Source organism: Papio anubis, chromosome 19 (genome assembly GCF_008728515.1).
Source record: "Papio anubis isolate 15944 chromosome 19, Panubis1.0, whole genome shotgun sequence".
NCBI classification, from domain to species: Eukaryota; Metazoa; Chordata; class Mammalia; order Primates; family Cercopithecidae; genus Papio; species Papio anubis.
In genome coordinates, this window is record NC_044994.1 from 13,952,231 (window position 1) to 13,976,520 (window position 24,290).

The 24,290-nt window shown below is 37.2% G+C and overlaps 1 protein-coding gene across 3 annotated transcripts in view; it reads left to right on the forward strand.

Annotated features, from left to right (window-relative positions):
• MIB1 (mindbomb E3 ubiquitin protein ligase 1) overlaps window positions 1-24,290 on the forward strand; it is a 133,126-nt gene that overhangs the window by 35,472 nt on the left and 73,364 nt on the right. For all 3 annotated transcript variants that reach the window (XM_009192508.2, XM_003914226.4, XM_021929853.2), the window contains exons 5-8: window positions 1,602-1,668; window positions 2,992-3,196; window positions 17,826-18,009; window positions 22,739-22,883. In XM_009192508.2, the coding sequence (XP_009190772.1) occupies window positions 1,602-1,668; window positions 2,992-3,196; window positions 17,826-18,009; window positions 22,739-22,883 (601 nt within the window). The remainder of the gene's footprint in view (window positions 1-1,601; window positions 1,669-2,991; window positions 3,197-17,825; window positions 18,010-22,738; window positions 22,884-24,290) is intronic.

A 24,290-nucleotide genomic window follows, 5' to 3' on the forward strand; every position in this document is an offset into this window, starting at 1 on the left:
AAGTAAATCCAAATCCAAATTTTCACAGTATACACAAGGTTCTTCCTCTAAGCCCACATTTTCTGTACTTTTAATTATACCGCAGCTACCTCCTCCATTCAGATACTTAGTAACTTGTTTTCTTGTAAAAGATAAGTGGGAAGGAACTTTAGTTAACCAGGTTATGGCGAGGTAAGGACTAAAGTTGATGTAAGGCCGGGCGTGGTGGCTCACACTTGTAATCCCAGCACTTGGGGAGGCAGAGGCGGGCAGGTCACTTGAGGTCAGGAGTTCGAGACCAACCTGGCCAACATGGTGAAATCTCGTCTCTACTGAAAATGAAAAAATTAACCGGACGTGGTGGCACATGCCTGTAATTCCAGCTACTGGGGAGGCCAAGGCAGGAGAATTGCTTGAAACCAGGAGATGGAGGTTGCAGTGAGCCGAGATTGCGCCACTGCACTCCAGCCTGGGTGACAGAGTGAGACTCCATCTAAAAAAAAAAAAAAAAAATTGATGTCAGTAGGAAAATCAGCTAGACAAGGAATCAAAAGACTGTATTTGGTTTCGTTATTTTCTACTTTGTATTGGCTATTTAGTTTTGAATAATTTCCAGGTTTTGGTTTGTTTTTGGTAAAAGTGTCTTTAAAATGGAATGTGGTGGCTCATGCCAGTAATCCCAGCACTTGGGAGGCTGAGGTGGGTGGATTAGTTGAAGCCAGGAGTTTGAGACCAGCCTGGCCAACGTGGCGAAACCCTGTCTCTACTAAAAATGCAAAAATTAGCCAGACCCGGTGGTACATGCCTGTAATCCCCAGCTGCTCAGGTGACTGAGGCATGAGAATTGCTTGAACCCAGGAGGCGGAGGTTGCAGTGAGTCACTGTACTCCAGCCTGGGCAACAGATCAAGACTCTGTCACACACACACAAAAAAGGATGTGCTGTGCACATTTCCAGTAATAGATATTTGTTCTTTTTTAGCATGTGGTTTTCAAAATATTATAATTAATATTTATTAATTATAAGTATTTTGGTTTAATGTAATAAGATTCAGACATTTTATTTTGTTTATTTATTTTTTGAGACAGAGTCTCTTGCTCTGTTGCCTGGGCTGGAGTGCAGTGGTGTGACCTCAGCTCACTGCAACCTCTGCCTCCCGGGTTCAAGCAATTCTCCTGCCTCAGTCTCTTGAGCATCTGGGATTACAGGTGCCCAGCAGCACACACGGCTAATTTTTTTGTATTTTTAATAGAGAAGTGGTTTCACCACGTTGGCCAGGCTGGTTTTGAACTCCTGACCTCAAGTGATCCACCCGTCTCGGCCTCCCAAAGTCCTAGGATTACAGGCGTGAGCCACTGTGCCTGGTCAGATTCAGACATTTTAATTTTGAACTTTAAAAGAAGGCTAAAAGTAAATAAAATATGACCTATCTGAAGATCAGGTTTCTAGTTTTTACAAGTTTTTACAAGTACTTTTGAAAGCAGTATTTAGTGTGATTGTTGACCTAGACTATTCTTGACTTCTGTTTTGGGTATGTTCTAAATGAATATTTTTGCCTATTTCAGATATTGAGCCATATTTGAAGTTTCATGGGTGATTTTTCTGGTTTCTTTTCTTCTTAGTCTGATCTGAAATGTGTCCAGGATGCCAAGGGAGGTTCTTTCTACAGAGATCACTGCCCTGTGCTAGGTGAGTGAGAAGATTAGAGAGTATTACTAAATAATGGGTCAGAGTTCGTGGAATCGGTAAAATGTTTAAATTGGACTTCAGAAAAGTTAATTACCACTAAAGTTACTTAGAGAAATTTTTTTTTTTGGCTTTACTTTGGTCTTAAAGTATTTTTCCTTTTATTATGGTTTATTTGGACTCAGTTGTCATGTCTTGAGAATTGATTGGCCATTTATGTCATAATATATTTGAAACTTTTATGTTTTAACTGTAAATTACATGTTGAAAAATTTTGCATTAGATTAAAACAGTTGTATGTCATAGACTATTGAGAATAGGATTTGACACTTTTGTGCTTAAAAATTCCTTAGAATTTTTGTCAAATTGTCTTCCTAAGAACAGCTCCAAGGTTAAGATAATATGTATAATTTCATGTATCATTAAAATGAAAAAAAAAGGGAACAAGAAAACCAAAACTACCTTCATTTTATAGATTTATTGTTGCCTGGATGAACTTTTACCACACTCTCCTGATCTTTATTCTCTGGTTTCTTTCTCATGTGAACTGTGTTTCTCCTTCAAATCATTTGACTTGCCTTTGTAGCAAAAAGTGCTGTTTTTTTGCAGTATACCTTAATTTTTTTTTTTAAAAGGAGAAGGCATAAAAAAATTTATGTGTTTTAATGAGCTCATCTGTTTTATCTTGCTTTCACAAAACAAGCTTTCTTGTTTTGTGTCTTGTTTTCATAAGAAAAATGCAAAATCAACATGCATATTTTGGATCTCAGCCTAATGTTTCATGATCTTGAATTCATCTCAGAACTAGCTTTTGAAAATAATCTGGGGAATGGGCTTTGACATATTTTAAAATGCTCTTTAGGGCAAGAATCACAGGAACCATTTGTTAAAATGAAATAGTACTAAGCACTTAAGGGAAAAAGTAATTCCAGGCTTTCATTCATATTCTCTAGTTAGTTATTGTGGTTCTGATACAGTGGTAGTAACTTATCCAGGCATAAAAGTGAGTATTTTCAACACCTGGAACTTTGTGTTCTGATGTAAGGTTGAATTGTCTTTTATAGACTCTACTCTTACTCAGTCTTTGTTATAACTCATCATATTATTTCAGTTTTTGAGTCTGTTTGGCTTTTTTCTTTTTTTAAAAAAAGCTTTCTAGTTCTAAAATTTTATACTTATAGTGAGTTCTCAAGACCTTTTAAAACTAGACGGTACCTGAAACTAAAATATCTACATGTAATTTAAAGATAACACAGCTGCATGTTGTTGTGAGTTTTTTTCCCTCCTTTATTCAATTGCCTCTGAAATTCACCTGCCATTCTACAGGTGAGCAGAATGGCAACAGGAATCCTGGTGGATTGCAGATTGGTGACCTGGTAAATATAGATCTCGACCTAGAAATTGTACAGTCTTTGCAGCATGGTCATGGAGGATGGACTGATGGAATGTTTGAGACTTTAACTACAACTGGAACTGTTTGTGGCATCGATGAAGATCATGACATTGTAGTACAGTATCCAAGTGGCAATAGGTTGGTGATATCTATCAATTTTTGATGATGATAAATAAAGCTAATATAGAGAAAAGAGTCTTAGAGAAAGCAAATAATGTGATACACCCAAATACTCATTAAAGCTAGCTTTTAGATGGTAAGTAAAACTCCAGAGTATATATTGGTAAGGTGGAGAGAAACAAATGGTAAGAATTACGTGTGTGTGTGTGTTTGTGTCTCTTGTGTGTATATGTGAATTTATATGAGGATGTTTATGATACAGTGTTCTGTACACTATTTTTCCTTCAAGAGGAGAATACATTATATCACTATTAGGTCTAACTACAGCCTAAAAGTTCTGTGTTGGTAATGGACTATATCAGTCTACCCTGAATGGGAAGGGTTTTACATTAAAACTCCTTTGGTGCATATCTCCAGGGTCATCTCTTATTTTTTCTTTTTATTGATACACAAGAGGTGTACATATTTTGGGATACATGTGATGTTTTCATCCATGCATACAATGTGTAATGATCAAACAGGCAATTGGGACAACCATCAGTATTAACATCACCCCTTCTTTACATTGGGAACATTCCAATTCCTTTCTCCAGCTGTTCTGAACTATACAAGTTGTTAACTATAGTTGCCTAACTGTACTATCAAACATTAGATCTTTTTCCCTGTTTCTAACTGTAGTCTTGTACGCATTTACCATCTCTCTCATCCCCACCTTTCTCCTACTGTTTCCAGCCTCTGGTAACCACCAATCAACTTTCTATCTCCATGAGATCCACGCTTTATATCTCCTCGTATGAGTGAGAACATGTGGTATTTGTCTTTCTTTCTTTGTCTTATTTCACTTAACATAATGACCTCCAGTTCCATTCATGTTGCTGCAGATGACAGGATTTCATTCTTTTTATAGCTGAGTAATATTTCATTGGGTATATGTACCACTGTTCTGTTCTGTTCTGTTCTGTTCTGTTCTATTCTATTCTATTCTATTCTATTCTATTCTATTCTATCCTATTCTCTATTTAGAGAAGGGGTCTCATTGTATTGCCCATGCAAGTCCTGAACTCCTGGTCTCAAGTGATCTTTCTCCCTTGGCCTCCAAAAGTGTTGGGATTACAGGAATGAGCCACCATACGTGGCCCACATTTTCTTTATCTTTTCAGTCTGTTTATGAACACTTAGGTTGATTTCATGTCTTGGCTGTTGTGGATAGTGCTGCAGTAAACATGGGAGTACAAATCTCCCTTTGACATACTGATATTCTTTCTTCTGGGTATATATACCCAACAGTGGGATTACTGGATCATGTGGTAGTTCTGTTTTTAGTTTTTTGAGAAACCTCCATACTGTTTTTCATAGTGGCTGTACTAATTTACAGTCCCACCAACAGTCTACGTGTGTTCCCCTTTTTGTGTGTTCTTGCCAGCATCCGAAAAGCCATTTTCTTTTTTTCTCTTTTTAAAAATTTAAATTAAAAACTTTTTTTGTAGTAGAGACAGGGTCTTGCCATATTGCCCAGGCTGGCGCTGAACCCCTGGCCTCAAGTGATCCTCCCACCTTGACCTCCCAAAGTGTTGGGGGCTTGAGCCACCTCGCCTGGCCGATAAAAGCAACAGTAGTTTGAGAGGACTGATATTTGTTCTTATTTAAATGTTTGGTAGAATCTAGCATTGAAACCTTTAGGCCCTGGGACTTTTCTCTGATGGGAGACATTTTTATTACTTCTTTGATCTTGTTACTCATTATTGGTCTGTTCAGGTTGTATATTTTTTTATATATATATATATATTTTTTTTTTTTTTTTGAAACAGAGTCTCCCTCTGTCACCCAGGCTCGAGTGGCACCATGTCAGCTCACTTCAACCTCTGCCTCCCAGGTTCAAATGATTCTCTTGCTTCAGCCTCTTAAGTAGCTGGGATTACAGGCATGTGCCACCACACCCAGCTAATGTATTTTTTAATAGAGGTGGAGTTTCACCATGTTGGTCAGGCTGGTCTTGAACTCTTGACCTCAAGTGATCCGCCCACCTCGGCCTCCCAAAGTGCTGAGATTACAGTTGAGCCACCTTGCCTGGCCAGGTTTGATATTTCTTCATGTCTCAATCTTGGTAGGTTGTTTATGTACAAGAATTTATCTATTTCTTCTAGATTTTTCAATTTGTTGGTATATAGATGTTCATGATATTCTGTCATGACCCTTTGCGTTTCTGTGGTATCAGTTATGTCCCCATTTTTGTTTCTGATTTTATTTGGGTCTTCTGGTTTTATCTTAGTTAGTCTACCTAAAGATTTATTGATTTTGTTTATCTTTTGAAAAATCCAGCTTTTCGTTTTGTTGATATTTTCTCTTTTTATTGTGTCAATTTCATTTATTTCTGCTGATCTTTATTACTTCTTCCTTCTACTATTGTATTTGCTTTGTTTTTGCTTTTCTAGTTCCTTGAACTGTATTGTTAGGTTATTTGAAATCTTCCTACTTTTAAAATTATTATTATTTTTTTGATACGGAGTTTCACTCTCGTTGCCCAGGCTGGAGTGCAGTGGCGTGATCTCAGCTCACTGCAACCTCAGCCTCCTGGGTTCCAGCGGTTCTCCTGCCTCAACCTTCCCGAGTACCTGGGATTACAGGCATGTGCCACCACGCCCGTCTAATTTTGTATTTTCAGTGGAGATCGGATTTCTCTATGTTGGTCAGGCTGGTCTTGAACTCCCAATCTCATGTGATCCACCTACCTCGGCCTCCCAAAGTACTGGGATTATAGGCATGAACCACTGCACCTGGCTTTAAATGATTGATTAGGTGTTTATTGCTATAGATATCCCTCTTGCTACTGCTTTTTCCATATTTCATAGATTTTGATATGTTGTGTTTACATTTTCATTTGTTTCAAGAAATTTTAAAATTTCCTTCTTAATTTCTTTTTTTTTTTTTTTTTTTAATTTCTTTATTGACCCTTTCATTGTTCAGGATAATGTCTAATTTCTTTCTAGTGTTATTCTATTGTGGTCAGAAAAGATACTTCATACCATTTCAACTGTTTTGAATTTAGTGAGACTTGTTTTGTGACTCAATATGTGATCTCTTTTGGAGAATGTTCCTTGTGCTGATGAGAACAGTGTGTGTTCTACGGCAGCTGGATGAAGTATTCTGTGTGCCAGTTAAGTATATTTGGTTTGGATTGTAGTTTAACTTTGATATTTCTTTGTCGATTTTCTATCTGGATGGTGATCTCTTCATTAGTGAAAGTTAGATGTTGAAATGTCCCCTACTATTAAAGATATTGCAGTGTATCTTTCCCTTTAGATCTGTTGATGTTTGTGTTTTATATTTGGTTGCTCCAGTGTTGAGTGCGTATGTAATTGTTATATCCTCTTGCTGAATTGACCACTTTATAATTGTATAGTGACTTTTGTCTGTTTTTACAGTTTTTGACTTAAAGTCTGTTTTATCTGATATAAAAGTGTAACTATTCCTGTTCTTTTTTGGTTTCCATTTGTGTGCAATATCTTTTTCCATCCCTTCATTTTCAGTCTGCATGTGTCTTTATAGGTGAAATGAATTTCTTGTAGGGAGTACACAGTTGGGTCATTAAAGCTGTTTTCTTTTACACATTCAGCCACTCTATGTCTTTTTTTTTTTTTTTTTTTTTGAGATGGAGTCTTACTCTGTCACCCAGGCTGGAGTGCAGTGGCACAATATTGGCTCACTGCAACCTCTGCCTCCCGGGTTCATGCAATTCTCCTGTCTCAGCCTCCCAAGTAGCTGGGACTACAGGTGCCCTCCACCAAGCCCGTCTAATTTTTGTATTTTTAGTAGAGATGGGGTTTCACCATATTGGTCAGGCTGGTCTCTAACTCCTGACCTCAGGTGGTCTGCCCGCCTCAGCCTCCCAAAGTGCTGGGATTACATGCATGAGCCACTGTGCCTGGCCTCACTCTATGTCTTTTAATTGGAGAATTAGTTCATTTACATTCATTGTTGTTATTCATCGGTAAAGACTACTGCTATTTTTGTTATTTGTTATTTGGTTGTCTTGTAACTCTTCTCTTCCTTTTTTTTTTCTTGCCCTCTTCCTTTGTGGTTAGGTGATTTTCTTTGGTAGTATGTTTTAATGTGTTTTTTAAACAAATTTTATCACTTTTTGTTTTTGAGGCAGGGTCTCACTCTGTCATTCGGGCTGGAGTGCAGTGACATGATCATAGCTCACTGAAACCTTGAACTCCTGGGTTCAAGTGATCCTCCCACTTTAGCCTTCCAAGTAGCTGAAACTACAGGTGCACACCACCATGGTCATTAAATTTTTTTTTTTAATATAGATGGGGTCTTACGATGTTGCCCAGGCTGGTCTTGAACTCCTTGCCTCAGGCATTCCTCCTGCCTCAGCCTCCCACACTGTTGGGATTACAGGTGTGAGTCACTGCGCCCAGCCTGCGTTGTTTTATTTTTTTGATCTGGAGTCTCGCTCTGTTGCCAGGCTGGAGTGCAGTGGTGTGATCTTGGCTCACTGCAACCTCTGCCTCCCAGGTTCAAGCAATTCTCCTGCCTCAGCCTCTCAAGTAGCTGGGACTACAGGCGCATGCCATCACGCCCAGCTGATTTTTGTATTTTTAGTAGAGTCAGGGTTTCGTCATGTTGGTCAGGGTGGTCTCGATCTCCTAACCTAGTGATCCACCCTCCTTGGCCTCCCAAAGTGCTGGGATTACAGGCGTGAGCCACTGCGCCCAGCCCTGTGTTGCTCATTTTTAGTATAACTACTGTATGTTTTTTCTTCCTGGTTACCATGAAGCTTACAAAAAGCATCTTATATGTGGGTGGCAAACCACACAGGTGCTGAGGCAAGAGACCAAGGGCACAAGCTGTTCCAGTATAATAAAGAAAATATATAGAATAAGAATAGTTATAATAGTTATACTAGAAATAGATTATAGATTTGATTATATATGAATATTATTAATCATTAGTTTGTAGCATTACTCTTTATTCCAATATTATAATAATCTTTGTTCTACAGTTATAACCTAGGAAAAACCAGGCCATACAGAGATAGGAGCTAAAGGGACATGGTGAGAAGTGACCAGAAGACAAGTGTGAGCCCTCTGTTACGCCCAGACAGGGCCACTAGAGGGCTCCTTGGTCTAGTGGTAACACTGGTGCCTGGGAAGGCACCCATTACTTAGCAGACCTTGGTCTAGTGGTAGTGCCAGTGCCTGGGAAGGCACCCGTTACTTAGCAGACCGGGAAAGGGAGTTTCCCTTTCCCCGGGGGAGTTAGAGAAGACTGCTCCACCACCTCTTGTGGAAGGCCAGACATCAGTCAGGCCTGCCCACAGCCATCCGGAGGCCTAAATGTCTCCCTGTGATGCTGTGCTTCAGCGGTCACACCCCTGGTCCATTCTCATGTTTTGCCCTGTACATCTGGCGCTGCCTTCTAGATAGCAGTAGCAGAATTAGTGGAAGTATTAAAGCCGTTGATCTCTCCGAAAAGTGCATAGAAGAAATAATGACGTAAGCTGTCCGCTCTCTCTTTCCGCCTCAGCTACCAAATAGGGAAGGGCCCCCTGTCCGGTGGACATGTGACTTGTGTGACCTTACCTATCATTGAAGATGACTCACACTCCTTACCCTGCCCCCTTGCCTTGTATACAATACATAACAGCGCGGCCAGGCACTTGGGGCCACTACCGGTCTCCATGTCTTGGTGGTAGTGGTCCCCCGGGCCTAGCTGTCTTTTCTTCTATCTCTGTCTTGTGTCTTTATTTCTACGATCTCTCGTCTCTGCACATGAAGAAAAAAACTCACAGGCCCAGTAGGGCTGCACCCTATATCTGGCGCCCAATGAGGATTTCTCTCTCATCTCTGCACACGAAGAAAAAAACCCATAGGCCCAGTAGGGCTTGACCCTGTATTATACATATAACAAATTATTTTAAACAGTTGACGTCTTAACTTTGATTACAAAGAAAATCAAACAGAGGAAAACTAAAAGACTCTACACTTTTTAACTCCTCACATTGTGACTTCTTGTTGTCTCTGTCTACATCTTTTGATATTCCGTATCTCTTAACTGTTTGCTTTTGATAAATTTGTCTTTTAGTCTTATACTAGAGTTATGAGGGGATTGCACATAATTATAGTATTAGAGTATTCTGAATCTGTGTAATTACTTTTACCAGGGAATTTTGTATCTTCACATGTTTTCTTTTTGCTATTACTATCCTTTTCTTTTAGATTGATGAACTCCCTTTACCATTTCTTGTAAGAAATGATGGTGATGAATTTCCTCAGCTTTTTTTCATCTGGGAAAGGTTTTATCTCCCCTCCATGTTTGAAGGAAAGCTTTGGTTGGTACAGTATTCTTTATTACCAGTTTTTTTCTTTTAGCATTTTTAATATGTCATCTTGCTCTCTCTTGTCCTGTATGGTTTCTGTTGAAAAGTCTGTTGCTAGATGAATTGATGCTCTTTTATGTGTTATTTCCTTCTCTTCTGTTGCTTATTTTTGGATCCTTTCTTTGTCTTTGACCTTTAAGAGTTTGGTTAGTATATGTCTTGGGGTAGTCTATTTGGTTATTATTTGGTTTTTATTTGTTTGATGATTTCTGACCTTGCTGTACATTGATTTTTTTTTTTTATAGTTTTTGCTTTTATCTTTCTCTAGATTTGGAAAGTTTTCTGTTATAATTTGAATAAACTTACCCCTTGTTCTTTCTCAACTCTCTCTTGAATGCCATTGACTCAATTTTGCTTTTTGGAGGTTAGTCTGTGTATCCTGTAGGCCTTCTCCATTCCTTTTCATTCTTTTTTCTCTTCTGTGTATTTTCAAATAGCCTATATCCAGTCCCACTGTTTTTATTTTTTTCCGCTGCTTAATTAATTCTGCTGTTGAGAGCCTCTGATGCATTTTTCATTTCAACAAATATATTTCTCAGTTCTAGGATTTTTGTTTGATTTTGAAAACGTATTTCCACCTCTGTTAAATTTCTCTGATAACTTTCTGAGTTGGTTTTCTGTGTTATCTTAGAGTTCACTGAGTTTCTTTAGAACTGCTATTTTGAATTCTTTAACTGAGAGCTTACACATTGCTGCCTTACTAGGGTTGGTCATTGGCACTTTGCTTTGTCCATTGGCTTCCTGTTTATTTTGTTTCTTACCAGCCTTTTATGGCTTCATATTGAAGGATCATTTTTTTTTTTTCTAGTTTTTGCTGTCTGCTTGTTTTGGTCTTTCTAGGGCATACTTGCTTAGAGGTTCTTTGCAATTGCCTGTTGAATCCCCTCAATTCTAGATTGCTGCCTCCTTTTCAGAACTAAATGGTGCTTTAAGCCCCAGTTTGCCTTGGGTGTCACAAATGTTTGGAACTCTGTTCATCCTGAATTGGGCGGAAAGGAGTGGGAGCGGATCCCAAAAGTGGTACCTCGGCTGTGTGGGAAGTCTGGTTAGGGATTTATGGCCAGAAGACCCATGGAATGTATGCCTCCTACAGTATAGTGCTGCTGAACAGCCACTCTGATTTGATGTCTGTTTTGGCTGAGATAAAGAGCAGAGTTTCAAGGGCCAAGCTTGCTAGTCCTGTATCTTCTCTTTGACTGTAGTTACCCTTAGGGATTTTTCTTCCTGCAGGTACTCATAAGGCTTCCTGTGGATTGAGGCAGGAATAATTTTCCTGCAAGGGAACCCAAGATGGTGGGGAAGCTGGCTCTCTGCCTTGATCTCACTTTTTCCAGGGTAGAGACTGTGATTCCTGGGGGAATTTTCTGTGCTTTGTGCCTGGTAGATGGGGGAAGGATGTTGCAGATTCAGAAATTTCTTTCTTTTATTATCTGCTTGGAGTTTTTCATATCTCTGGCCCCAGGGATCATTTCAGCTTCAGACTTGAGTTCTGGGATATTGCTGGTGATAATCCTGGTGCTAGATATTTGCTTTTTTTTTGGTTTTCTATTGGGGAGGGTGAAGCCAGATTGTTTCTGCTCTGCGATTTTGGTGTTGCCACAGATATGTACACACACACTAATCCTTATCAGCAATATAAAATTGTGTGCATTTCCTCACTTCTGTACCTTTTAACATACTACTCCCTTTAAGTAAAATGCCCGCTCCTCTTTTTCTCCCTCGTTACCTGGATTAATTCCTCTACATCCTATAAATATTGAGTTTATATGATATGGGAACCTCCTCTCTCCTTTTACTCTCCATAGTATTATATATGCTTATACTCTTCATCTATTTAGGTTTACTTTTACCTATTAAAATTCATTTGATTTCTAAATTGCAAGTTTCTTGGAGGCTAGGGATGTCTTTTTAATTTTATTTGGGCCAAAATATATCTAATTCACTCTAGTAAGTTTATAATATTTTAAAGAAAAATCAATAAATTGAATAGTTGTCTTACTGACATGTACATCAAGAAGCTAACTCCCTGAGGTTCTTTGGGGGAAGGGATGTTATACAGAATAAGAAAAGTTAACATTAAGTTGCTTACCAAGGTATAGCATTAGGTCTGATTGTATTCAAATCTTATGAACATACATGATCATATCAGTAGATGCAGAAAAAGTACTTGACAAAATCCAACACCATTTCATGATAAAAACACTAAAAATACTGGGACCAGAAGGGAACTTCTTTGGCTTGATAAAGGACATCTATGAAAAACCCACAGCTAGCATCATCTTTAATGATGAAAGACTGAATACTTACCCCCTAATATCAGAAACAAGACAAGAATGTCCACTTTACTACTCCTGTTCAGCATTGTACCAGAGGTTCTAGTCATAGCAACTAGGTAAGAAAAAGAAATAAAAGGAAGAAGTAAAAGAAAAAGAAGATGTAAAACTAACTCTGTTTACAGATGACCTGATATCGTATATAGAAAAACCCAAAGAATCCACAAAAGCCGTTGTAGCTAATAAATGAGTTCCGCAAGATTGCAGGAACCAAGATTGATACAGGAACATCAGTTGTATTTCTGTACACTAACAGTGAACAATATGAAAATGAAATTAAAACAATTTCATTTATAATGGCATCAAAAAGAATAAAATACTTAAGAATAAATTTAACCAAGGAGATGCGAGACTTGTACAGTGAAAACTACTGAACATTGTTGAAAGAAATTAAAGAAGACCTAAATAAATGACAAAACATTCCATGTTCTTAGATCAGGTTTAATATTGTTTAGATGGGATATTAGTTTCCTAGGGCTGCTATAACAAATTACCATAAACTGGGTGGCTTAACAGAGATTTATTCTTTCACAGTTTCAGAGGCTAGAAGTCCACATTATGGGTGTTGGCAAGATTGGTTTGTTCTGGAGACTTTCAGGGAGTATCTGTTGTATGCCTTTCTCTGAGCTTCTGGTGCTTCCCAGCAATCCTTTTTCCTTGGCTTGTAGATGCATCACTCTATATTCTCTGCCACTCTCTTCACATGACCTTCTTCCCTGTGAGTCTGTATTTCTTGGTGGGTATCTGTACATGACTCTCTTATAAGGACACTAAACATTGAATTTAGGGCCTACCCTAATCCAGTATGACCTCACTTTAACTTGATTACATATGTAAAGTCCTTATTTACAAATAAGGTAACATTAACAGATACCTGGATTAGGACTTCAGCATATTTTGGAAGGGGGCATAATTCAACCCACAATAGATGGCAGTATTTCCCAAACTAATCTTCCGATTTAAGTGTAATCCCTATCAAAATCCTGGTACTTTTTTTGCAGATATTGACACACTGATACTAAAATTCATATGGAAATTCAAGGGACCCACAGTTATCAAAATAGTCTTGAAAAGGAAGAACAGAGTTGGAGATCTCACAATTCCTGGTTTCAAAACTTAACCACAAAGCTACAGTTATAAAGATAGTATATTAGTGATGTAATGTTAGACATATGGATTAATGGAATAGAGTTGAGAGTCCAGAAATAAGCCCCTTGCATTTAGGTCAATTTATTTATTTATTTATTTATTTTTAAGAGATGGAGTTTCGCTAGATTGCTCAGGCTGGAGTTCAGTGGGGTGTTCATAGGCACAATCATGGCGCACTATAGCACAGAACACCTGGGCTCAAGAGATCCTCCTGCCTCAGACTCCTGAGTAGCTGGGACTACAAGCATGTGCCATTGCACTTGGCTGGTTAGTTGATTTTTGACAAGAGTTCAAGATACTTCAGTGAGAGATGAATGGTCTTTTCAACAAATGGTACTGGGATAATTGGATATCAACAAACAAGTTGAACCCCTACTATACACCATACACCAATATTATATCAAAATTGAACATAGACCTAAAGGTAAAAGGTAAAACTAGAAAACTCTTAGAATAAATCATAGCCATAAATCTTCATGACCTTGGATTAGACAATGGTTTAGTAGATATGACCCCAAAATTAGAAGCAACCAAAGAGAAAGTGGAGAAATAGTACTTCATCAAAATTAAAAACTTTTGTGTTTTAATGGAGACTATCAAGAAAATGGGCAACCCATGGAATGAGACAGAAAGTTTGCAAATTATATGGGTTAATAACGGACTTCTATGTAGAATATGTAAAGAACTCTTAAAATTCAGTAGTTAAAACCTAATAGAAAAATGGGCAAAGGATTTGAATAGACAGTTTTCCAAAGAAAATACGCTATAGAGATGGTTAATAATGCCATTGTATTATTTGGCTAGGGTTGCCATAATAAAATACCACAGACTAGGTTGCTTAAACAATAGAAATTTATTTTCTCAGCTTGGGTAACATAACAAAACTCTGTCTTTACAAAAAATACATAAAAAGAAAAAATTAGCCAGCTGTGATGGCATGTGCTTTTATCCCAGCTACTCAGAAGGATGAGGTGGGCAAATTGCTCGAGCCCAGGGAGGTCAAGGCTGGAGTTTGCCATGATCGCGCCACTGCAGTCCGCCATGGGTGACAGAGTGAGACCCTGTCTCAAAAAAGAAAAAAAAGTATTTTCTCACACTTTTGGATGCTAGAAGTTCAAGATCAAGGTGCCAACTGTGTTGGTTTCTGTTGAGGCCCTTCTTCCTGGTCTATAGATGGCCACCTTCTCTCCTCATTATGGCCTTTCTTCTGTGTGCACTTGGAGAGGGAAATCTTTGATGTCTCTTCCTCTTATAAGCGTACCAGCCCTATTGTATTTGAGACCCACCTATAATTTAATCTTAATTACTTCTGTAAAGGTCTTATCTGTAAATACAGTTACATTGGGGGTTAGGGATTCAGCATATGAATTCTAAGGGGATGTGGTTCTGTTCACAACATTCATGAAAAGATGCTTGATATTACTATTAGGGAACTACAAAGCAAAACCACAATGGCATACCACTTCACACACTAAGATGGCTTGAATAAAAAAAAAAAACAACTTTTGTTGAGGATGTAAAGCAATTAGACCCATCATGTATTGCTGGTAACACTGTAAAACAATTGGGTTGCTTTAAAAAACAGTTTGGTAGTTTCTCAAAATGTTTAACGTAGAGTTACCATAGACCCAGCAGTTCCGCTCTTAGGTGTGTACCCAAAAGAATTTAATAATGTATGTCCATACAAAAAACTGTATATGAATATTGTGGAAGCATTATTCTTAAGCTCCAGAAAGTAGAAACAACCCAAATGCCTATCAACTGGTAAATATGATATATTCATACATACCACAAAGGAATCAAGTACTGACACATACTGCAACATAGATGAATCTTGAATTATGCTAAGTGAAAGAAGCCAGTCACAAAAGATCACATTGTGTGATTTTATTTATATAAAATATCCAGAATAAGCAAATCCATAGAAACAAGAAAGTATATGACTGGTTATTTAGGGCCTGGGGAAAGGGGTGAATGTGGAATAACTGCTAATAGTTATGGGGTATCTTTATGACATAATAAAAATGAAATTAGATAGTGGTTATGGTTGTACGACTCCATGAATATACTAAAAACCACTGAATTATATACTTTAAGTGGGTAAATTTTATGGTGCGTGAAATACATCTTAATAAAGCTGTCATTAATAAAAGAAGTAAAAAAAAGGTACAATTATTGCCTATTAGTCAATAAATAAAAAGGAAAAAAATCTTAAGGATATGACTTAAGTTCTGATTAGCATGTACTAACACATTTTGTGTTAAATATTCTCTTTGGGAATGTTAGGTTAGCATTAATTAGGAGGAGTATTTGCAGAATTCTTTCTTGTTCGAAATTTTTCTTGGGCAGTAGAGTGCTAACAGTAATATGATACTTGAGTTCTAGAAGATCTTTTTGTTCTTTATCCAACAGAACTTACTAAGTACTTATTCTGTATTAGGCCGTGTGATTAGTACTAGGATCACAAAGATGAGACATCGTCTCCTGCTTTGAAGGGGTTTCCTTTTTAGCTTGGATAGAGAGAATGGGAAATAACTGTGATAACATGTTAAAAATAATATGATTGGTAAGTATTCAGAATTTTTTGAGAGTGCAAGAGAAGAGTGGTCATTACTGGGCAAATTAGAGAAAACTGCAGAGGGGTAATTAACACTTGGAGTAAACCTAAAAGATAGACTGGGTTTCACTGGGAAAAGCACTCAGCAGAGGGAGCACTTGTGTGATGGCTGCTCTGTTTGGGCAGGATAGTACGTCTAGTAAATTTTGGGTAATTGAGAATGAGATAAAAGGCACTGTTGTTGATATGGCTAAGAGAAAACTTCGTGTATATGATTTTTATTTTTAACTGGTCAGAGGCACTTTTTTCTCTTTGTGATTGCTTTGGAAAGAACAGTTTACTTGGCCGGGTGCCGTGGCTCACGCCTGTAATCCCAGCACTTTGGGAGACCGAGGCGGGTGGATCACCCGAGGTCAGGAGTTCAAGAACAGGCTGACCAACATAGCAAAACCCTGCCTCTACTAAAAATACAAAAATTAGCTGGGTGTTGTGGTGCGTGCCTGTAATCCCAGCTACTCGGGAGACTGAGACAGGAGAATTGCTTGAACCTGGGTAACAGAGTGAGACTCTGTATCAAAAAAAGAAAAAATAAAGCAAACAAAGAACAGTTTACTTGTGTGGTTACAGAAAGTTAGTAAGCAGATTTTTATATGGTGTGACCACTCAGTCTTTTATATGCTGATAACCATTTGGACTAAGAAGAGGATATAATATGCCAATATTATAGAAACTTATTTGACAAGGGAACCTTTACTCTTGGAATTCAGTGTGGAATTAGGGGAAGTGTTCTGTTATCAATTGTGGTATATCTATTTGATGGAATATTAAGTAGTCATTAAAATGATTATTTTGAAGATGATAGCAGCATGGAAAATGCCTGTATAAAGACATCAGCATCCAAATTAGTTTGATACAATGATTACAATTATGGCAAATATCCATGCATGGAAAATTAAAACTAGATACTATTTTTATCCTTTAAGTTGGTAGTGGTGTGGGGAAATGATACACTCTTTGTAGAGCAGTTTGGTTCTACTGGAATTGGAAAGAAATGTATACTTTGATCAGACAGTTCTTTTAAGAATCTCTACTGAAATACTGACCTCATGTGCACAAAGATGTATACACAGGGATGGTCTTTACATCACTGTATATATGGGTGACAGTTTGGAAGCACTTTAAGTGATAGTCAATAGGACAATAGTTAAGTACATTAGTATGTATCCAAGTGATGGAATACTCTGTAGCAGTTAAATTGAATTAAAGTCTATTCAATTTAGGTCTGTATTCTTAGACCTATTTAAGATAGGTCTGTATCTGTGACACTAAAAAAATAAACCTTCCCAGATGTATTCTCTGAAAAAAAGTCACAAAATATATGTGTGTATGTGTCTCTATGTCTATGTATACATATGTATGTATATAATATTCCCATTTATGGGAAAACAACTATGTTATGAATGTCATTCAGCATATTGATAGAATGTCTATAAGGACACAGAGTAGAATATTAATAGTGGTTTCTAGTGGGATGGGAATGGTGATCCAGGGTGTTTGTGTGAAATGGAACTTTTACTTTACATGTTTCTGAAATTTTGAATTTTTAACAGTAATTATGTATTACTTTTATAACAGTTTTAAAAAACATGCAGGGGAGAATAGACAAAAGTATACCAAAATATTTACACTTGTATTAAGGTGGTAAGATTATAGATGACTCTTTTCCCAAATTTGTATATTAAAATTATGAAAAGGAGGTGCTGGGGCAGTGGTTCATGCCCGTAATGCCAGCACTTTGGGAGGCTGAGGCAGACAGATCACTTGAGCTCAGGAGTTCAAGACCAGGTGGGCTAACATGGTGAAATCCAGTCTCTACCAAAAATACAAAACTTAGCTGGGGATGGTGGCACGCGCCTGTAATCCCAGCTACTTGGGAGGCTGAGGCAGGAGAATCACTTGAACCTGGGAGGCGGAGGTTGCAGTGAGCCGAGATCACGCCCCTGCACTCCAGCCTGGGTGACAGAGCAAGACTCTGTCTCAAAAAACAAAACAGAACAAAACAAATATATATGTATATGTATATATATAAAAATAAAGGAAACACAAGTCGTTCAGGATATAATTGCAAAGGATTGTCTTACTCTTTTGATCTTCAGTGTTTACGAATTTTGTATTAAAATTAAGCAAACCTATCCATTTTGAGGTTTAGCTTCGCTCTTGTAGGTGGACCTTCAATCCTGCTGTTCTCACTAAAGCGAACATTGTCCGAAGTGGAGAAGCTGCTCAAGGTGCAGAAGGAGGCACTTCGCAGTTTCAAGTGGGTGATCTTGTACAAGTTTGTTACGACCTGGAACGAATTAAACTTCTACAAAGAGGACATGGAGAATGGGCTGAAGCGATGCTTCCGGTAAGTATGTATAGAATAATTCTGGGCTGGAAATTACAGTATGCTTATGTCATTTTTAAAAGTAAATTAATGTAGAAATTAAATTGGCATAAAACTTCCTAGAGTTGTATTCTCCATGTACACCTAGACATACTCATGCTTTTAGTTTTCTAATTTATCCCAGTTAAATTAGCCTGGGAAGGTCCAGAAAAGGTTACAGTTAATATTTAATATTTTTTGATAGAGTAGTTATTGGAGAATGTTATGTGGTGCAAGTCAGCAGTGGTTTTCCTGATACTTAACCCCAGAATGATACAGGTCTGTGCCCATCTGGTCTCTAGCAGTGCTGGACCAGTGCAGCTTTCCTGATTTGGGAGCCTGCGTCTAAAACTTGAGCATTAAAGAGCAGCTCAAAATGTGTGTGCTTTCATAGAGTGAATTTGTTTCCAAAGAGCTACAGTTTAATTTTTTATTTAGTCATTTTTTCATCAAATGTTCAGCAGCAAGAAACAAATTGGCTTGTTCTGCCCTCTCTTCAACCATCCTTCCCTTTCCCTGTCTGTATCCCTTGCTTCTGTCCTTCTGTTCCCACCTTTGGTATTACTGTGTCACCCTGCCATCCCTTATGCTGCCTTGTTCTGTTTCCCTTCCTCCTCCACCTTGCTGTGTCTTCCTCTATAGTTCTCCACCTTGCCTACTGCCATCTCCTGTCTCATTCAGCCTCTCAGCTCCTGTCCTGTCTGTCCCTCCATTCCAGTCCCATTCAGTGCCTCCATCCTGTCCCATGTACTTCATCTCACATCCCTTTTAGTATCCTGTCACCCCCACTCTACTGTAATTGTTCAGTCTCTTCTCCTGGCCAGCACCTCCTCTTCCTATCCAGCCCCAACTCCTGCCCCATCTCATCCCCTCCCATCCTGCCTAGTCCCTGATCAGTAGTGGGATCATGCCTGTGAATAGCCACTGCACTTTAGCCTGGGCTAATGTGAGACTGACTCTTAAAAAAAAATGCAAAAAATAAAAAATGAGCTAAAAGAAATTAAGAAAATGAAAAAAATGTAAGAGAAGGAAATCAGAAATGAGGTGATATAACTTAGGAAATAAAAAGAAGTGAAAAAGTCATAAGTGAACACTAAGTTGGAAGGAACACAGAGCAGAGCAAATAAATGCAACAGATAATGCCTAAGAGAAATGGAAGGTGAAAAAGCAGGAAAATTTTAAAAATAAAAAAGGCAAAAGGTATTTCAGAGAAAGCAACAAACATGAAATAGCATATATATATACACACATACACACATGCTCACACACACATACACACACACATACACACACATATACAAGGTATCCTTGTAGAAAGGAGAAACAAAACCCAAATAAATGAAACAAATATGAAAATTTGTAATTTTAGAAAAATTTTCCTGGAATTAAGAAAACAATTTGAAACTAAACGTTGAAGGGGCACATTGCATACCTGGGAAAACTGACCCAGAACAACAAACACTGGGCCATATTCTGGTAAAATAACTGAATCTTCAAGAAGAGAGAAGGTATCCAGGAAAAAAGACCAGGCAGGTTATTGGTCCTAAAGGAAAGAAAATTATTTTGCTGTTAAGAAAAAAATCTCGTCTCAGTGTTTTATGCCAGAAAACAGTGAGATAGCATTTAAGATACTCAAGGAAAGAATATAAGCTGAAGATTTTATATGTAACCAAACTGACTTTCAAGTATAACTGTGCTATGAATATGTGAGAATTCTTGTTCCCATGAGTCCTTTCTAAGTAATTTGCTAGAGAATGAGTTTCAGACAACCAAAACAACTGAAGAGACATCAAGTGAAGGACTAGTGATCATGGAATATGTATTGATTTGTTGAACTAAGATTAAATGAATGTTGTAAAGGAAAGGGTAGAATATATAATGATTATGTGTTCTAACAATGTAAAGTATAGTTGTAAAAAACAGGGTGGAAATTGAGCACATGAAAAATTTAATATGTTTGCCTTTTAGTTGTATTAACTGGGACTAAATATTATTTTAGATCAAAATATTAGAAAAGAGAAAGGGTAGGGTAAGGACACATGAATGACTAATTTCAGTATTGCACATACTAGGGAACCAAGTCGATATATATATGTATTTTATATATATATATATAAAATAACTATTAGGACAATGCAAACGGTATTAAAGCAGACAGTGCAATGATAAACTATGAAGTTAAAAATAAGTGTCACCTATATAAAAAGGGAATAGGATATAAGGGGCAAAGAAGTAAGGGAGACCTCTTTGAATATGTCTTGTTTTATAGATTTGATTTGAAATCACATACATATTTAATACAATTGTAAAACAAAATTAAATTTAAAAAGAAAATTCCTAAAAGTGGAAAATAAAATGAAGCAAATGAAACTAAATGTGTTTCTGTTAGCATAACCATGTAGAGAGAAAATTCCAAGTAATTTTTTAAACACAGTTAATTTTTCTTTATATCTTCATAGGAAGAATAGACCCTAAAGAACTGCATGGAAATGAAATGTTTAACACTTTTCAGAAATCTTATTGCATGTAGTAGCGTTGATATTGTTATTCCAAGATTGTTAGATGTACCAAAAAACAGATGAGTACTTGTGTGATAATTCTGTTATTCCTTTGACTTTGAGGATCAGAATTATCAGAGTTGTGAAAGGAGATGCAGATATAATATAGAGGAGGTAAAGACCCTGTAGTCTTGAATTTGAATGAAAAGAGTATTTGAATTCATGATTTATGCTTCTTTAAAAACAAAACAAATGTCTTCTTTTGAGAAGTGTATGTTCATATCCTTTGCCCACTTTTTGATGGAGTCGTTTGTTTTTTTCTTGTAAATTTGTTAAGTTCTTTGTAGATTCTGGATATTAGACCTTTGTCAGATGGGTAGATTGCAAAATTTTTCTCCTAGCCATAAAAAAAAGAATGAGATCATGTCCTTTGCAGGGACATGGGAAAAGCTGGAAGCCATCATCCTTAGCAAAGAAACACAGAACAGAAAACCAAACACCGCATGTTCTCACTCATAAGTGGGAGTTGAACAATGAGAACACATGGGCACAGGGAGGGGAACAACACATACTGCGGCCTGTCAGGGGGTGAGGAGCAAGGGGAGGGAGAGCATTAGGACAAATAACTAATATAATGCAATGCGAGGCCTAGAACCTAGATGATGGGTTGATAGGTGCAGCAACCACCATGGCACATGTATGGCTATGTAACAAACCTGCACATTCTGCACATATATCCCAGAACTTAAAGTAAAATTAAAACAAATAAGAAAAAATGCCCCAAACAAAAACTCCTATTTCCTAGCTGTATTCATGAAAATGCCTCCACAGTGACCATTTTAGTAATAACTAAACTTAGTGCCCAGGTTGTGGTTTGCAAGCAGCCTTTCTCTTAGTAAGGAGCCATGGATTTTTGGAGAAATGGCTAATTCTAGCTCTTTGACAAGAGGTGAACAAAATGAGCCTCATACCGGGTAACAAGGAAGCTGTCACTGGTTTCTTAGGGCCATTAGCAACCAACTTGAAGGGGTTCTTGCTGACTATGTACAGAGAGCCAACGAGTTACTAAACTACACCAATTAGTAAAATTCAAATGGTAAGAAACTTTGTAAGACAAAGAACTGTTTTTCAACAAATAATTTGCAAAGAAAAAAATGTATGTATGGACTTTATGTGGATCTTGATTTAAACAAACTAAAAAAACTGGTAGTTTATGAGGTAATTGGAAGTTTGAACACTGAAATTTTGTGATATATAACTATTGTAACTTTGAGTTGATAATAAATAGCATTGTAAAATATGTTACTAAAAAAAGAGTTCTTACTGTTTGGAGGTACACACTGAAATAGTACTGGAGGGCAGCATGGGTAGGGAATAAAGGAAACAAGATTAGCCATGAGCTGATAATTGTTACAAATGGTTGATGGGTACATGAGGATTCAGTATGCTATTGTCCAGTTTTGTGTCTGTTGGAAGTTTTCCATAATAAAAAGTTGAGGAGAAAAAAACGAAAGAATGTAGCCTCATAGAGTTTGAGATGATAATGGAAAATTCCAAGTGAATATGTCTAATAGGCAGTTAAAAAATCAGAATTACTATGTGTATGTGGGGGTGAGGGGTAATTTTGTATTTTCAAAAAAAAAAAAGGTGATAGTTGTCAAAGTGGGTTGAATTTTCAATGAAGAAGAGTAAAAACCTATGGAATAAAATTTTGGGAAAATGCACAGGTTTAGGAATATGAGGAAGGGAAGGAACTGGCAGAAATCAGATGATTCCAAAAATGGTTTAAACATAGATGTAAGCTTGAGCCGTTCTTGTCCAAATTAGTTTTTTGTTTTTAGAAATCCGATTTTCTTTTTTAGGTTTTATTGATGATAGATTTTAGACTACTTGAGTTGCAAGTTCTCAAAATGTACCTTATGGGTTTAAAAAGGAAGGATTGAATATCAAAATAGATTTTTATAAACTCATATGAATAGGATAGACTTCATCATGATTTGTCTCATATTCTTGTAGAAGTAGTTTTATTATTATTAAAAGATATTTTTTAACATTTGTACTTATTCAAATAACCCATTTCCGTATGGTTATCCTTTGAAAGTTTTTTCATTAGTAATAAGTAAAATTATTACTTTAAGCATATAAAAACTAGTGATTGATTTTATGGCATATACTTTAGACTTGGAAATATGAATCTATTTCTTTTCCCCAAGACTTTAGGTAAAGTTGGCCGAGTACAACAGATTTATTCAGACAGTGATTTAAAGGTGGAAGTTTGTGGAACATCTTGGACATACAATCCTGCAGCAGTTTCCAAGGTGGCATCTGCAGGATCAGCCATTAGCAATGCATCTGGTGGTATGTTTTATATTGTATTTCTTTAAAAGTAATATGGTTTACATTAAAACCTTTGCTAATTCCCCAGTTCTCATATACGGATAATGTTGTACATGTGCTTAGCTTTGTTCCAGATTACACAGCCTTACTTGAATATTGATCACCTTTAAACTTTCACTAAAAATTATTATTATTTTTTAGTGTGTTGAACAACCTTTATTCTGGCCGAAGTACTCCCTGGAGAAGTTCCATAAAATGTGTGCTTTTTCTTGGATGTATTAGGGGATTTTCCACATCAAATTTGAGATTCCTAAAATTCAAGATTCTACTCTTTAGTCAGAACTTTTGTTTTCTGCCAAAGAACCATCATTTTCTTAGACTGCTTCATTTTTTCTGTATTTCCAACATTATTGCTAGCAGATGGCTTTCTTCTTGTATATTTTTACATATCAGTTATTTTTTCTCTTACCATTTAATGAATTATTATACATGCTACCGTGAGTAGAAAACTATGTTAAAATGTGAATTGCTGGATGCTTGAGTAGATCATTCACATAGTCTTTCTTTCCTGTGCTCCAGCTTTGTATACACAGACTCAGTTCATTTTACAACATATTACAAGTTACTGTATGTACATGCTGTCATCCGGAAAAGGAGATAGAACTGTAACTATAAATAGTAAGAAACAAAAGGAAAATGTAAAGTAACTTCCAATTTTACTTTTGTTCTGCTTTCTGCTTCCTCTGCCTTTTTGTTTATTCTTTCCTGCTGTCATTTGCTAGTATGCTTAACATTTAAATCCGGTGTTTATTTTTACCTTGAGGTTAAATGACATTATGGTAGGTTGACTACATACAAAGTAGAAGAGTGAAGGACAGTTAATAGCCTAGTCTCAAATTATGTGGACTTGGCCCACTTTGTCATTTGTCCTTTGCCCTATTTTGTGATTTCTCTGCTTCATAATAAGTACCCCAAGAATTCAGGAGTAGAGCTTTGTAGCTTCTGTATTGATTGATACTGTTTAGAAAAAAATACCTTATGAAAGGGTTTAGGTATATTCATCCCTGGTTCATTGTTGTTTTTGTCAAAACCAATCAGTTGGCACTTATTGAAAGTTATTAGCACTTAAATGTCTGGTTTCAACCTAAAGAAAATTGGTTTGTCCCTAAAATATGTCCCCAGATATTGCAGAGATTGTTGCTTTTGCTTTTCTTTTTTGTTTTTTGAGACCGAGTCTCGCTATGTCGCCCGGGCTGGAGTGCAGTGGCGCGATCTTCGCTCACTGCAAGCTCCGCTGCCTCCCAGATTCATGCCATTCTCCTGCCTCAGCCTCTCGAGAAGCTGGGACTACAGGCGCCCACCACCACGCCCGGCTAATTTTTTTTTTTTTTTTTTTTGGATTTTTAGTAGAGACGGGGTTTTACCATA